The 16451-nt window shown below is 39.0% G+C and overlaps 2 protein-coding genes across 5 annotated transcripts; both read left to right on the top strand.

The window, feature by feature from the left end:
* The first annotated feature begins 503 nt into the window (after positions 1-503).
* Positions 504-5834, top strand: ubl4a (ubiquitin like 4A). Its single transcript, XM_055048877.1, has 4 exons — positions 504-703; positions 3895-4000; positions 4092-4297; positions 5200-5834. Exons 1-4 carry the CDS (start codon positions 656-658, stop codon positions 5305-5307), a joined length of 468 nt encoding a protein of 155 aa, XP_054904852.1. The 5' UTR covers positions 504-655; the 3' UTR covers positions 5308-5834.
* Positions 5835-6116: 282 nt separating this feature from the next.
* Positions 6117-16451, top strand: si:dkey-32e23.4 (dynamin-1-like protein). 4 transcript variants are annotated; one of them, XR_008607229.1, is made up of 19 exons: positions 6117-6267; positions 6725-6851; positions 7312-7453; positions 7715-7753; positions 7946-7992; positions 8089-8160; positions 8229-8315; positions 8442-8604; positions 8989-9109; positions 9648-9986; positions 12574-12694; positions 12785-12940; positions 13024-13113; positions 13559-13657; positions 13848-13964; positions 14055-14164; positions 14313-14472; positions 14587-14695; positions 15085-16451. XR_008607229.1 is itself a non-coding variant. In XM_055049307.1 (18 exons), the coding sequence occupies exons 2-18, from the start codon at positions 6750-6752 to the stop codon at positions 14641-14643; spliced, it is 2022 nt and encodes a 673-aa protein (XP_054905282.1). In that variant the 5' UTR covers positions 6117-6267; positions 6725-6749; the 3' UTR covers positions 14644-16451. The 4 variants fall into 4 exon arrangements, 2 of the variants coding, with proteins under 2 accessions (XP_054905282.1, XP_054905283.1); XR_008607228.1 differs by having other exon boundaries at positions 14587-14818; XM_055049307.1 differs by having other exon boundaries at positions 14587-16451.

The raw sequence follows: 16451 nt of genomic DNA, 5'->3' as shown, positions 1-16451 counted from the left end.
GGGAGGATCCGCCAAAAATGAGCGAAGAACATTAATCATTTCACTGGAAGAAAGAAAAGAAGTGTGCGCCAGGTCTAGAAAAATACCATTCATCAGGTTTAAAAATGGCAACTTACAGCTGACTGTTATCCTACTTCCACGACAAATTTATGCTTACATGTTGTGGAGGTTGAGACTATTCAACAGAGACCCATATTAAATGTTGATCAACACTGCATATCTACTGAGCAGTAAATTAACCCGGGAGCTATCGCAATTAGAGAATTGTACAAAATCACTTGAGTGAAGGTAAAACATTTGCCACTTTCTCAAAGGAATGAGAAACTGCTTTTTATGTGCACAAGTGACACAGTGATTTGAAGATGGACAAGTAGTTTTAATAATTGCAATTCCGCTCTGAGAAGTGCACCAAAGCCACCGTGAAAAGCTGCAGTACACGTGTCTGGTGATATCTGCCCAGATAATGACGAGGTTTAACCAGAAGGCGGCGCTGGTGTCCGCCGAGATCTGCTGCTGCTGTTGGAGAAGAAGATGGGCCACCGTTAAAGGGAGCAGCAGTTTCGTTACGAACTATCAAAAACCTCACCAAGAACGTTTTAATATTTGAACTTTCAACATATTTCTGCTGTGTTTCGTCTATTCGAGGTGTTAGAAAATGATCGTCACCGTGAAACCGCTTCAAGGAAAGGAGTGCAGTGTTCAGGTAACTTACACTTGCAGCTAATGCACACAATTGGCTAACCAGGTGAGCTAACTGCGGTGGTTTACTAACAGGCTGATGTTAATCTTATTGAAGTAAACCACAGATACGTTTTCAGTGAAATAAGCCTGAAACGCACTGCTTAATGTGGGTAAACTCGGATGGTGGATGATTAAAAAGTCTCTCATGGTTAGCATGATAGCTAAACCGTTAGCAGTTTGTTGTAACATACTTTCTAAAAGCCTTTCTCTACAGGCCAATAGAGGAGAAAAGGGGATACACTGCACTCTTGAACACTTTAAAAAAATAATAAAGATCTGTTTCTGTGTCTATCTGTAAATAGTTCAGTTTTCTTCCCACAGTATAAATAACACCTTACAGCAAGACACCAGCATCTTAAAAAGTTAGATTAACACAGACTGATTACTCAAGAATGCACATAGATGTTGTCTGTTTCCTCTCATATTTTAGGCGGATGATGCTGGAAATTAATGCAGATCCAAGAAATAGACTAAATAAGGAAATACTACTGTTGTTTTGAGCACCACCAGGGCTAGGATTTTTATAGATGTCTTGAGGATGTCACCAAAACAAAATAATGGTCAGATAGGAACAACTAATATCTCAATAAGGTCATTTCTTTAGGTTGAAATCAGGACAGCTACAACTTGTGGGGAATGTTAGTGTTCTTTAATTTACATTAAACTTTTGAAAGAAACATTAAAAACAGCCTAATTATAAAATGTGAGTGGGAAAATGTAGTTCAAAAAGCCATCTTGCAGTGTTCTGCTATATTAATGTTAAGAATGAGTTTCCCTTTATTCAGTCCAAAACTCGGGGTACTTCCTCAAAAATAAAAAAGCCTGAAAATGAACTGTAAATTATGTCAATGTTGGAATATAATTGAAATTTTTCATAGGCTAATAAGGCATCCACTCATTTGAACTTTTATTTGCCTATAGACACCTTAAAATATTAATTGTGAGTGATGTAAAAATTATAATTTATCTTCTGGTAAATCAAACACCATTTTGTTAGAAATAAATTCAGACCATGTGGCTGACAGGAAGGTTAAACATTTAAAAATAGATGTCAAAGAATATTCTTTGTCCATTTCTTTCACACTATCACCAGGGATTTTCAAACCTGCAACCAGCAACAGTGAAAGAAAAGCTCTTTTTTTTTTTTTTTTTTTTTTTTTTTAGCAGTGCAACATAGACAATGGTATTATCAGCAATCAAGAGATTGGAGCACAAATTAGAGTTGATAATATTTTTAGCATCTTCCAATCGTATGATATGGATGCAGTGTTTTTGTTTTTGTTCTACCTTGAATAAATATCTCCAGAGCATCACAACTGCATTTAATAAGCCAGAAATTAGTTGGTAGTTTAATCGGCCAAAAAGAGATGGCAGAACTTTGATCTGCACTAATTGTGAAAAGAGCAGAGACCTATGAATAAATCAACCAGTGGTTTGAATCGTCCAACTTTCTTTTAATTTGCTCTGTTCAGAGAATTATTTCACCAAGATAACCCCCCGCCCCCTCAATTTCCAGTCTTTAAATGCATCAAGCGAGATACTTTGAACTTTTATTTTAGTTGAAGTAAATCCACTAAACGTTACTAACATGAACTTTAATTGGGTATAATTTTGTAATTTTTTTTTCTTTTTTTGTTTTTTTCAAAGCTATTAGAATTGGCAAACATTTTTCTATTTTTCTTTTTGAAAATCAGAATTGGCAGGTCATATGTCAAACAACACACTCTGTGTTGACCCTAGATGACCTGAGTGGAACAGCTCAGGTAAAGATGATTTTTGAGGAGCAGAAGCTCTTTGGTGCAAAAGATCTTCTGATTCTCATTAAACATTTCACAACTGATTGGTGTATGCACATCAGGCTTTCCAATTACTAACTTCAGAAGGTTGCCATATGCCGTCTTTTACAGAGGAATTTATTTGCCGTATTGTTTGCTCCAAGTTGACATAACTGCAGCCAGAATAAGTTCCAGATGTCACATTTGTCTTGTTCGCAGCAGCAGTTGTTTCTGAAAAATGTGCAAAAGCTGTAAATCAGCCTTGTGAGCATTTTTGTGTAATGTTATAATTATACCAGTGATTTTTTTTTTTAAACAAGTCAGAATCGCAAGCACTGTCAAAAGCAGATAACTGTCACTTACATTTTCACAAACTAACACTGCTGAAATTACATGTTAGTTTAATCTGTGATCTCATAAAAAAGGCAACATATTAAGTTTGCACAAAGATTTTGGCTATAAGCTACAAGATGTTGTGACTGAAGGTTATTGTTTATCTATTAACAAATGTCACTTTTATAAAGAAAAATGTCAAGGTTTTCTACATCAGAGCCATAAATGCAGACTTATTTATTTGCATACAGCCAAATTGTTTGCATGTAAAATACTGTATTTGATACCTTCTCAATTTGTTGCATTTCTTAGTTATCTCAGTGCTGAGTTGCTTCATGTTTTCTTTCATCTCTTCTCACCGTCGTCTTCTAAGCTTTTAGCCTTCGCCGCCAAGTAGAGGCTCCTTCACAAAACCGCGGTGTTAAAAATCAGTGGCAATGAAAGCATTCCCGTCTCCTCACATTTGCAAAATTGCTCTTGAACACACTGCAGAAAAGACGCCCAACTGTAAAATTGCCTGCAGACGAGATCATAACTTTCCCGTGACGCGTTTCTCAGTGAGATGGGAAGTAGGAAAAGCCGGTTTCTGATGCATCGCATCATTTGGATGTTTGGTGCATTTGAGCGGCTCATTCTGCATGTTTTGGAGTAATGCAGCTGGAGTCGCGTGACGTTTTGGTGGATGGTAGGCCTTGGTCTTTCCTCCATTAAATTTAATTTGAAGACATAAAAAAGATCCAGTAGTAAGAATTCATTTGAGTAAGATTCCAGAAATGAACATTAAAAATTAAACATTATGCTGTAATCCTTTATTTTGTGATTTCAATTCACCATTGTCAAAACAGAAGTGTGGTATTAATCATATTTGAACTTTTTTTTAAATCAGATAATAGTCATACTGTTATTATGCTCCATGTCGCTCGATTGTTTGCCATGAGATCAGTATCTGGATAAGTTTGCTATATGGAGGACAAATAAGATACGATGGATCCGGAGGGGAATCATGCGAAGCTGCGACTAAATCATTGCGCTGTTGATCCTGTAGGTCACCGAAGATGAGAAAGTGTCCACGGTGAAGGAGCTTGTGTCTGAACGACTGAACATCCCTGCAAACCAGCAGCGGTTACTCTACAAAGGGAAAGCGCTTGCAGGTAGATTTACCGACAAGCATCTCGCAGCTGATATATATCCAACCGTCCTTTTGGTTGAGGTTTTGTTAATGGATTGTCGCATTTCTTTCAGACGAGCACAGACTGAGCGATTACTCCATTGGGCCCGAGGCTAAATTGAATCTTGTTATCCGTCCCGTGGGGGAGAGGGCTGCAGCTCCGGGGATGGCAGGCGGCAGCAGCAACCCGCAGGGAGGAGTGTGGCAGATTGTATCCACTATACTAGCCAGACACTTCAGTCCAGCAGATGCAGCTAAAGTTCACGAACAGCTTATGAAGGTACTACTATGAATCATGTAAAAATCCACTTTTAAAAGCTGTGCCCCTTCAGCTCCTCGGCAAGTACCAGAAAATAATCTAGAATTTTAATTGATCGTGGTCATGACTTTAGCTTCATTTGCAGAATGTAAATGGAATATAAAGAAGATAAAATGTTTTTTAAAGCGTTAACTTATGATTCCTTCTTACATGATGGTGCAAGATTAATATTTATAGAAAAATGATCATTAAAAGTTGCTTTAAGGTGTTTTGTTTCTTGTTTTAGCAGTATGCAGAGTAGTCTGAAAAGGGTTCCACATGAGGAAAATATTTATTTTAAATTATGTACTTGTATCAACATAAGAAAAAAGTTCATATTCCATATCAAAAATATTTGCCAAATCCTCCCCCCCCTACATTCTGGCTCAAAATTATTCATACTCTGGTCAGATTTAGGTTTAAAATTAGTTTTATTCAACCAAGAAAATATTTCTGTTTTGTGGATGACATCCAGAAAGACAAAGTGATTCTAAGTCATATATTTTCATATAAAATCTTGAAGAGCCATATGCGGAGGCTACAGTCTCTGGTTCGATTCCCAGCCAGAGGCCATTTCCAGCTTTCCAGCATTTCTCTGCCCTTCTTCCTGTCCAACTGCTAATGAATAAAGTAATTTATAAAATGATTTATAAATTAATAAAATAATGGCATGTTGAATATTTAGACTATTCTTAGTAATTAATGACAATTCTTTTACCATTTTTCTTTTGTGATGATTTCCAAGCCTATTATGTTGGCATCACTCTAATCTGAAGCTCCCTCCTAAAAAGTTTTTTTTTATGACATTTCCAATATCTTCAGATACTGCATGTTACGTTGTCTTCTGTTTCTCACTGTTACCTTTTTTTTGTTGTTCCCTTAAGGATTATGAACGTTCACTTCGACAGCTCAGCCTCGATGACATTGAGCGCTTGGCAGGGAGACTCCTTCACCCTGAAGGCGAGGGGATGGACACCTCTTACATGGACTAATCATTCAAAACATAATTCTTCTGGCGTTTTATCTTTTGAGTTATTCTCAGTGCTTGAAGATACCAGTGTTTAGACGGGGAGAAAGGAAAGGATCAGTTGAATTTCAGGGATATCTTGACGTGTGCCTGATCTCCAGCTGAATGATCACATGGACAGCTGAATATCTCGGCTTTATTCATTTTCTTTTTTTAGCCGCCCAGATAAAAAGGACTTGGAGGAGAAGATGTGGCTCTTTTTTTCCCTCTGGCCTTCATCATTGATGGGTGTTGACTCACAGCCTGATCACACAAGATCTGAATACAATGGAATAATTTATGCTGTTATTTTCACATGATCTCTGGCTGCTACATTTCCTAGGGCGTACTAACTTCTACTGGAGGGTATTTATTATTGTCTTGAGTGATAACTTTTATCTTTTTCCAAGAATTGTGGGCAACATGTCTTATGCCATTGTATGATTTGTAAATATATTTGTTTATATATATATGTTTGCAAACATTAAAACGGATAAAAATCTTTCATCTTAATTTATGGGCTGGTCTTTGTTTATTTGTTTTTTATTATTATTATTTTAGGACTCCCAGAAGAGTCCTAAAATAATAGGGGACAACTATATGGAATAATTTTTATTTTCTAAACAAAATATAAATTAAAACATTAAAAAATGTTCGATACATTTTTTAAGAGAACGATTTCAAAAGATGGCACCTAGCAGTTGACTTTTCTTCCAACCAATCCCGCGACAGGAGAACTCGTGATTTAAATTTTCTGACCAATCACCTTCATGAACAGTAATAAGGTCCCGCCTCTGACGTTGAGGGACAGTTTGTTCATCTCACCGCTAATTGTAGATAACGGTCCGAAGAAAAAATGTTTCTTTTTTTGACACTCGGTTCTTTATAATAAGCATGAGAACCTGACAAGTTGGAGAAGGGAGGATATTTATTGGACTACAGGAAGGTAAGCGGTAACAGCGGTTGTTTTGACGGCTAAACTAGCATTAGCAAATCGCTCATCACACACTTCCTGCCTTTAGCCAGCTGGGGTTGGCGTCATATCGACTCCTTCGGCCAGTGTTGTGACCATTTGTTGCAGTGTAATAATACCGAGGCTCTTTATGCTGCCAACAACACGTAGTCCGATTTGATATTTCTAAATCAAGGCTTTAGGTTGTGTGTAACGTGAGAGGTTAGTCGCTGTCGGTTTGGGATTGGGGCGTTTCTCCCCTCTCATCAGGACCACTTCATCCTGGAACGAAACAAACCGTTGCTTTCACTTAAAATTAATTTTTTGCCATTTTGAATTAATGGCAAAAATACAGTTTCTGCTGCGCATGTAGATTATGAAAATCACTGACATTTGCACTTATGATACAGGTGATCTTTCTATTATTTCTAACATGGCTTTCTCAAATTAGGAAGAGTTCCCAGTCCTTCTGAAGGATGGAGACTCTGATTCCTACTATCAACCGGCTGCAGGAGGTCTTCCTGACAGTGGGGGCAGAAATCATACAGCTTCCTCAAATAGTTGTGGTTGGATCTCAGGTGAGTCAATAAAATGAGTAATCAGAAACTAGGCCAGGTAGCTGGAGGAAAAACAACCTTGAACTCCAAAGTGCATTTGAGGGGTTTTGATAGACCTTGAATTTCTTACAAGTCTGTGTGTATTGCTGGAATTTAACATGGTAGACCGATTGAGTTCTGTGGCTTAATAGCTATGGATCTTAGTTCATATGCTAACTCTGCTACAGACCTGATCATAACTTTATTCCTGGACTTTCTGGTATAGTCCTTTGTCTTTTTCATGCTGTTTGTTCATTAATGTCCACCTCCCACCCCCACAAAAAAGTTTGAGGCTTTTACAAAACAGCTATTTTAATCCTGAGATTGATACAGAGGTAAATTGTACTTTTTAGTTTACTTCCAAAGGCAAGGAGTTACACTTGATTAATTTAGGGGTATCAGTGTATGTGGGTGTATTTACACTCATTTCTCCCTACGACAGAGCAGTGGGAAAAGCTCGGTGTTGGAGAGCCTGGTCGGACGAGATTTCTTGCCTCGAGGATCAGGAATAGTCACAAGACGTCCCCTTGTCTTGCAGCTGGTGAATGTCCCTCCTCTGAAGGAACGGCTAAAATCTGAGAATGGTACCTAAGCATTAATCATCCTTATTTTATGTCAGTAAACTTGTTTTCAGTTTCTCAGTTTAAATGCCTGAACTGAGGATATTAGTAGCTTGAAAAGATACGGCTGACATTTCTGAAGTTGTGGCGACGACTTAAACTTGCTTGTGTGTGCTTCTTTCTTTAACGTACTGTTTGAACTTCTGCTTATATCGTGTGCGTCTTTAGTTTCACTTTTCTAACATGAAGCCTTTTTTTCCCTCTTCTTCTTCACCACTTTTTTAGGAAATGGGATTAAGCAAAATGCTCAAAACAGCTACCCAGGTCTCTGCATATTTAATCTGCATGGGCTTGTCTGTATTCAGCTCCATTCAATTTCTTATTACATCTTTCTCTCATTTTGTGCAGTATTCAACTCAAACAGCACATTTTTGTTATTTTTTAATTTTTTAAAATATTTTTACCTATGCTTAATCTTATTTGCATTTTGTTAAAAGAACCTCATTTTTTGTTCAGGGATTAAAGCTGAAGAGTGGGGTACTTTCTTACACTGCAAGAATCAGGTATGCTTTTCTTTGCAGTTAGGTCAGAGTGTTCTTTGTTGCGTGTCATAAGTGAAGTTAAACGCATAACATGTTTTTCTGGTATACATTTCGCAGATCTTTACAGATTTTCAGGAAATCCGTAAGGAGATTGAATCAGAGACAAACCGAGGCACGGGTGATAATAAGGTATAAAGCTTTCTTGAAATTGTCTTTTCTGTTTTGTTATTGTTTGATACACATTCCTTGTTTTCCAGGGAATCAGTCCTGAAGCCATAAATCTGAAGATATTCTCCCCCAATGTTCTTAATTTGACTCTGGTTGACTTACCAGGAATCACCAAGGTAAACTCAGCTGCCATTTGTTTTTCCTTGAAAAGATGCCTGTAGTAAAGTCAGAAACTCTCATCAGTTTGTCTGTGTGCTTTGAATATTTTGACATATGTCACTTCCCTATTGTGGCCACTCCAGGTTCCTGTTGGGGACCAACCTGAAGACATTGAAGCTCAAGTCCAAGAAATGATCCTGTCCTTCATCTCCAATCCAAACTCCCTTATTCTTGCAGTGTCCCCGGCTAACTCGGACTTGGCCACCTCCGATGCGCTGAAACTGGCTCGTGATGTTGATCCAGATGGTAAGACATCTTGTTTTCTTTCTCATGGCTCATACTATCCACAAGTAATTAGAATTGAGTGCATTTTAAATGATTAACTATGCTGGAAAATTTCAGTTTAATAAGATGGTTAGTGTGTACTTTTGTCAGCGTTCAGGCTTTCAGCAATTACTTTAAAAAGGAGCGGTGCTTTCACGGTGCATTTTGAAGAGTTGATGGATCAGTAGACGTGGTGCATATATATGCTTTCTCAAAGGCTATTAGATTGTCCTTGGAATCTGTGCAGTGATTGGAAATCTGTATCAGTTTCCATTTTATTCTATACACTGTAGTCTTAATGCATTCTGTACTATTCTGCCTGTGAGCTGTGATATTGATCTCTGTTGTTTTTTTTTTATCTGTCAGGTCGTCGGACACTTCTTGTTGTTAGCAAACTGGACCTGATGGACGCTGGAACCGATGCTCTAGAAGTGCTTCTGGGTCGAGTCATTCCCATCCGGCTTGGGATAATCGGGGTGGTAAACAGGTTTGGAATTGAATTAATTTAATTTTCATACTGTTGTTTTCATTCTCTCTAAAACCAGGAAGATAGAGCACATCGCCAAAGTTTTAAAGTCTTTAGGTTTGCTCCCTGTAGTTCAGAGAATAGACTTTAGAATACCTCAGTTAGTTTATAAATCACTGAATGGTTAAGTAGCAAAATGCATAAAAGATGTATGATTCTGATCACAGACTTTTCCAGAACTCTCGTTTAATCTTTTGGTTATGGAGAAGCAGCATTCAGTTTCTATGCTTCATTAATATGGAACAAATTTCTTGAAAACTGAGTTCCTTTAAATCAAGACCTGCTTAGAGTGTGTTTGATCCATAATAACTTCAACATTGATCAATAAATTTGGTGGATATTTTGCTTGTTGATTTTTATGATGGCATTTGACAAAATGGAATGTTAAGTATTTGTTTCATAGTTGATTACTGAGATAGGTTTTATGCACTTTTGAACTCCAGTGTTCCTGACAGATAAACTTGACTTAATCAGTGATGTGCCTCCTCACTCCTTGTAGGAGTCAGCACGACATCAACACCCAGAAGACCCTGCAGGACTCAATGAAAGACGAACATGCTTTCCTTCAGCGCCACTATCCCTCGCTCGCCTCGCGGGCCGGCTCACGCTATCTGGCCAAAACTCTGAGCAGGCTGCTCATGCACCACATCCGGGACTGCCTGCCAGACCTCAAAACCAGGGTGACGGTGCTGAGTTCCCAGCACCAAGCACAGCTCAACAGCTACGGTCAACCGGTGGAGGATCACAGCGCCACTCTGCTGCAAATTGTCACTAAGTTTGCCAGTGATTATTGCAACACCATCGAGGGAACGGCCCGGCACATCCAAACATCCGAGCTGTGAGTGCCTCCTCTCTCTGTCAGCTTCCACACTGAAGAAAATGTTTTCATCAGAATCGAAACATGTGCATGATTTTTACAGAATCGACTTTATTTCTCAGGCTATTTTTGCAGTTAAAAATAATCACCCAAAAAAATGCTTTGAAGACTTTCTTTTAAAAAAAAATCATTTACATTAAACACATGTTTTAAACCTTTTTTTAAATAATGTGCTTATTTTTATCGAAACACCAGTTCTTTTAAAAAGGAAAATGTGCATATCGGGGTAATAACCTCAAGTTAGTATGTAATATTCTACATTCATGGCTCCCCGTTTAAAATGTAAACAAAATTTAATGTAGTTCAATTAATGGGGCTAATTTTAATACGGTCAAATCAGTCAAAATAATATCACATAGTAATAATGATTCAATATTTAATCCTATAGTAAAATGACAGCAGCATTTTATGAACTCCATGTCAGTATTTCTCACAGATTCTTGTTTGATTTAGTGGCTTATCTTGACATAAGCTCCCAGTTTATATGGTTAAAATTTTTTAAAGTTACAAAAGATTTTCTGCGGTGGTCTGTGTTGCAACAAATCTGAAAAAGCCAAAGATATAGTATCGATATAATCAATATAAAATTAAATATTCAAAGATTGTAATTTGTGTCAAAACTAACCCTTTTCCCATTTGCACAAATTGTTGCACTTCTTCCGGCAACAGCACTGCAGTGGCAGAGACACTCTGCCCCTCCCCTCCCAGAGCAAATCATCAAACTGCAGCTGGAAGTTATAAACTCTGCTAACATGGCGAGTTTATCCATTAAAAAGTGTGATCCTCTTTAGGCGACGAGGCAAACATAAAAGCTTTGTTCGGAGGATCTTTCTCTCTGAGACAGATGAAAAAGGGAATATCTAAGGATGCTGCATGCTAGCTGCTGCGACACTCGTGTTTGAGAGATCCAGGATTTCTTGATATCATTCCCCTGACTTATGGAAACACAGGTGAAATGGAAGGCAAAGGGCGACGCCATTATTTTCTGATGTCGACGGAGACAATGATAGATTAGCACATCTAAAATCCACGACCGACGTGGAGGATGAGATGAGCTGAGGTGTAACAGAAAACTGGATTGATGGCATTTGAGGAGAAAGCAGAGCTCATTCATGAACCTGACCCACTGAAGAGTAGATTCAGTTCACTGGCTCTATCCAGACCTCCATCATTCTAATTCTCCTTCAGCTTGAAACCTGCTTTTCTTCTTGATCCCTGATCACATCTCTTACATTGTTTGCTGAAGCTTGCTCCTGGGCATTTACCCGAATCCCTCCTCGCTTGTCTAATCTGGACTTTTGGTTGTTTTCGTGCACTTCTCAGTAATTTCCTGTCTCTCTTCCTGAAACCTCATTTTATCTTAGGCAGTTCCTTCACTGGTGATGCAGGGTTTGTTATTGTCGAGGCGCCTCACTGATCTGGTGGGAATAGTTTTTCCTACACTGTCATTTGACTTTAATAAGCAAGTCGTCTGTGTCAGTGGTGCATTTAAAATGTCAAGGAAAAGACTGGATTTGAGCAGTGAAAACCCCAACAAAGAGAAAACAAGAATGCTTAAAAAAAACTCTGTTTTTTCACATTCAGACTAGCTGAATAACTAAATTCATAAAATAGTTGTAAAAATTACTCATGAGCTCTTGATGGGTTGGGACATACAGACAAGGTGATTGCTGCACAATTCCAGGGCTGAAAAAAAAGGTTTAATTGTGAGTAGGCATTTCTTGAAATAATCCTTAACTAATTAGTAATTGATTAATCAAAAATTAATGTAATTTGCTTAAAATAAACTTTCAGATCAGTAAAGACAATACACATATATTTATATTTTTTAAGTTAAAAACACCTTTGTCTGAAAATATGTTTCACTCAAAATTCCTCAAGAGCCACTTTTAGCTTCATCTGCTTCTAGTTCACTAAAGGAAAACTATATTATTGTATTTTAGGCAATGCAATGTTTGTTTTGCAAATTAAATTTTTTTTAAATTAGAAAATGAATTTAATTACATGTTTATCTGCCTCTTTTCATGTATTTCTAGTGTTGCATTAAAAAGTCCAAGTTATTTATTGAAATGAATGCAAACTTGTCAGAATAATCAATTGGTAAAATAATCATTTATTGCAACGCTACATGATTCACATTTTCTGCATATGAATCTTAATATAGGAGGCCTTTGTTTTTTTTTTTTTTTGTAAGAAAAATGGTGTCAACTAAACTCTGCAAATATTAAGAGCGGTACGAGATTAAATAAACGAGAAATGTTTCAACATGAGAGCTCATTGATAAAATGATTGACATGCTTCAAAACGAGAGGTTTTCAGCAGTTTTTGCAGACGTTAGCAGAGCGTATCACAGTGTAAACTGAAGTGTTTTAAGCTTCTTCCTTTGGGACTGTCCTGCTCTTCAGCTCTCTCACCAGCAGGCCGATTAATGCACTTGAACGTGTCGAGAACAAATATTGACCTTCATTTTTTGGGCTTGACCGCATTTAATTTGGACTCAATTATCCCAGCTGACTCACACTCACAGCTGAACCCGTCTCCCCTGCAGCTGCGGCGGAGCTCGGATCTGTTACATATTCCACGAGACTTTCGGCCGCACCCTGCAGTCCATCGACCCGCTGGGAGGACTGACCGATCTGGATATCCTCACCGCCATCCGCAATGCTACGGTGAGCTGCTGATGTCGTCTGTGGCTGTTGTATTCTTTTCGTTTTGGGGGCGGAGAGCAGATAAGTAATTGTACTGCTTTTACCCCGCAGGGTCCAAGACCTGCACTTTTTGTGCCCGAGGTGTCCTTCGAGTTGCTGGTAAAGAGGCAAATTAAGCGTCTGGAGGAGCCCAGCCTGCGCTGCGTCGAGCTGGTTCATGAAGAGCTGCAGAGGATCATCCAGCACTGCTCCTCCTTTAGCACTCAGGTTAGTCAAGAGAGTTTTATCCACTTTAACTTTCATGCATCAGTGGTTTATTTAATTTGACTGTGCCTCTGTGTGTATCAAAGGAGCTTCTACGATTTCCCAAACTGCATGACTCCATTGTGGAAGTTGTGACTGGATTATTGAGGAAGCGCTTGCCAATCACGAATGAAATGGTAATCCGCAGCTCCACTGTAATAATTCTGGGTTAACTGCTGGCAACAAAAAGCATTATTTTTTTATTTATTTATTTTTTTTCGTGCCTGAGATCAGATTCCAGTTGTCTTTTTGACCTACCAGTATGCTGCCAGTTTATGACACCGTAAATTGAGAATCCAAATGCAATATCCTCCAAATTTATGGATCAAAACATTTGTACCTAATCTGTATCAGATTTTTTCTTTTGTTTGACCTTTATTTAGATAGTTACTTACCCACTGAGATCCAAGGTATCACTTACAAGAGAGAAATATATTGCAAAAAAATATTCTGAATTCTCTGTCCTCCTGATCAGGAGGAAAATTGCCAGAATCTGATCTCAGTCTGATTGATTAGTGGACCTCTATTAATTATAGCAAACAAAATCTTACTGATCCATTTGGTTCTGTTTTTGTGTGTCAGGTGCACAATTTAGTGGCCATAGAGCTCGCTTATATCAACACAAAGCATCCGGACTTTACAGATGCAGCGCAGGTCTCGGCATCCGTCAACAGTCAGCAGGTACAATCTGTTTGTTTATGTCCTACAGCAAACATTCACGTCCCTCACTCATCCTGACAAATCAAACAGCAGGCGCTGCGCTCGACGAAGCCGGAGTCTATGTTTCACATCCAAGCCTTATACGATGTGAGACTCACACTCAGTGAAATTGCTTTTTTGCCCATTGCCTTTGTTGCATTCCTGCTCTCAGGCTGACACCGCTGATGGAGGGAAGCGGTGGAAGAACGAGAAGGTTAGTGAGGAGAGAACTCCAGCCGTGGGGTTTGGCAGTCCGAGTAAAAGCCAAGCCATTAACCTCCTTGACACGGTGAGTGATGGGATCATTAGAAGCGCAAAACGTTCAGGATTTAATTGATCGCGCGCGGCATAAAGTTTCACGTCGCGTCCTATCTGCCAGGCAATGCCCGTATCCCGCAAACTGAGTGCAAAGGAGCAGCGGGACTGCGAGGTCATCCAGCGACTCATCAAGTGCTACTTCCTGATCGTTCGAAAAGGCATCCAAGACAGGTTGGATTTGACTGGGACGCACTCAGAACGCCAGAGGGCTCCCACTGCCCCTCTGCGTCAGTCGCTCCATTCAGCTGTTGCTGATTGTCGCTCTCTGACTTTTGAAACTTTCTTGGCTCTGTTTGTGCGTGTGTTTATGTGTGTGCAGCGTCCCCAAGACAGTGATGCATTTTCTGGTGAATCATGTGAAGGAGCATCTGCAGAGCGAGCTGGTGGGTCAGCTCTATAAGCAGCCGCTGCTGCAGGAGCTGCTCATCGAGTCGCAGGAAACCGCGCAGCAGCGCACCGAGGTCGCTCAGATGCTCGAGGTAAAACTGAAGGATGCAGCTTTTGAATTAATAACAAACAACAAATACTTTTTTTTTTCTTAGGTCAGCAATTTAACCATCTTCTTTTGCCTGTTTTGTTTATTTTCCCTTCAGGCTCTCAAAAAAGCCAATACCATCATCTCAGAGATTCGGGAGACGCATCTGTGGTAGCCAGAAGAAATTGGGTTGCTTGATCAGCGGGTAGCTTTGAGTTTGAGTTTATGTGAGTTTACTGTAGACCGAGTCTGTGGAGCAGGAACACCTGAAGCCCATTGAGATCAGATTTTTTTCCCCCATTGGCTTTGTTGTTGAGCACACCGACGCCGTGTTCAACTGTGAATGTTAGGTACAGAGGACCATTCTTTATCCACTCAGGCCAAAAGTTTTCTTATCCAAGTAATACATGTGGAAAAACAGCCAGGAACAAAATCTTTTTTCTTTTGTTTTTTTTGTTTGTTTGTTTGCTTCAGGACAACGTGTTTGTTTTAATTTAGGATTCTGCTATAATTGTAAAAGTATTGTAAATGATATGTGAATTATTTATGCTTCTATTTTGTTATCAAACGGTGTTAACCCTTTGCAGTTATCAGAACTCTTAACTTTTTATTTCAGCTTCAGTTTGTCCATCACGCTGTACCTGCAGATTAAAGACCTTCTCAGAAAGCCAGAGAAAATGATGGAATAACCAAAAGGTTTCCACGACTGTATGAAGCACGAAATAAGGCAGTGCTGCTGCCCCTCCTCCACCTGTAGCTGTGCACTGCCATCAGCTGGCTGAAAGAAGGATATTAAACTTTTCCCTCATTTACAAAACAGATAAATTCAAAATCAGGGCCTGGTTTTGCCAAATGCAGGCCCTGATGGTGTGTGAAATAAAACAGCCCCACCCAACACTGTTATTGATGTAACGCGACAGTAAGACATAAAACAATAAAAACCAATTGGATTGTGCTGCACATTCTAACTTTTATATAAAAACTCTGATGCCATGAACCCATAGTCATATTTTCATGCCGGCCGTTTTCCCATATTTTCTCGGGTTAGCCAGTAGTAAATTCAAAAACCGACACAACATTGATCGTAACACTGCAACACAACAGACACACACTGCAGACATTTTCTTAAAAATGATTCTGTAACCAGATGTTGGTTTTTCAGCTCTGTAGCCGTGGTACACATCAACATTTATTACTGAGTCACATTTACATATCAGCTCATTTGTGTTGTAGCAGCTTTTGTGTGTCGTCATTAAGGAAAGCTTCCCCACCATTCATTTCCATGTTTGGTTTAGATACAGAAAAGGAGCATCACTTAGTGCTGATTACTGAAATGTCTGTCAAATGATGGGAATACAGAAGTAGAACTGTTTGACTTTGTATCCAAATACATGTTACATTTTCCCAGATCAATTCCTAATTTCTTACCTGCACTCATGTTCTTTGAAAATGCTCTTAAAATGAAAAACTCAGGATTTAGCTTTTTTTTTTTCCTTTCACTGACGTAAACATGGACCCAACGTTACCCAGATCTGCCTCCATTCTGACCTTTTCTCTCAATCTTTAAGAAGATGTTTCATCTTTTGCTTGTTCTCAAGTTTCATAGTCGTGTGCAATCCTCCTTAGGTTTAGCTCTCTTAAAAATTGATCAGGGCTTCTATGAGGTCTGGGAAAACATTCCTTATAAGTTTTCAATCCATTCATCCTAAATGCGATGGGTACAACTGGAAATAGGAGTTTTTATGTGACCATCAGACAGTAGCGCCATAGTCCTGTCCTAGAGTCACACCTTATAAACCCCCCCTGTTTACCTCCACATGCATGTGCTCAGTGTGCATGTGCAGATGTGTGAATGAACGTGCGTTTTGTATTTAAGTGTATATTGTATCGGCTGCTGCCTCCGAGTTCATGCCTGCCAATATTTGTGATACGTGTCTGTTGAAATGAAGTCCAAAAGGCTCATTAAACTTTAAACAATGGAGA

This window comes from Poeciliopsis prolifica, unplaced genomic scaffold, assembly GCF_027474105.1.
Source record: "Poeciliopsis prolifica strain line A6 unplaced genomic scaffold, Auburn_PproV2 SCAFFOLD028, whole genome shotgun sequence".
Classification (NCBI taxonomy): Eukaryota; Metazoa; Chordata; class Actinopteri; order Cyprinodontiformes; family Poeciliidae; genus Poeciliopsis; species Poeciliopsis prolifica.
The sequence above is the reverse complement of the archived record's forward strand: the minus strand, read 5'-3'. Positions and strand labels throughout refer to the sequence as shown.

What these genes read in the sequence shown, in the direction of transcription:
- si:dkey-32e23.4 (XM_055049307.1), top strand. Translation starts at nt 6,750, where the DNA reads ATGGAGACTCTGATTCCTACTATCAACCGGCTGCAGGAGGTCTTCCTG. An exon ending in ACGGCTAAAATCTGAGAATG is followed by an intron (nt 7,454 to 7,714) that starts GTACCTAAGCAT and finishes CCACTTTTTTAG; the next exon opens with GAAATGGGATTAAGCAAAAT. An exon ending in TGCTCAAAACAGCTACCCAG is followed by an intron (nt 7,754 to 7,945) that starts GTCTCTGCATAT and finishes TTTTTTGTTCAG; the next exon opens with GGATTAAAGCTGAAGAGTGG.
- ubl4a (XM_055048877.1), top strand. Translation starts at nt 656, where the DNA reads ATGATCGTCACCGTGAAACCGCTTCAAGGAAAGGAGTGCAGTGTTCAG. An exon ending in GAAAGGAGTGCAGTGTTCAG is followed by an intron (nt 704 to 3,894) that starts GTAACTTACACT and finishes TTGATCCTGTAG; the next exon opens with GTCACCGAAGATGAGAAAGT. An exon ending in TTCACGAACAGCTTATGAAG is followed by an intron (nt 4,298 to 5,199) that starts GTACTACTATGA and finishes TGTTCCCTTAAG; the next exon opens with GATTATGAACGTTCACTTCG.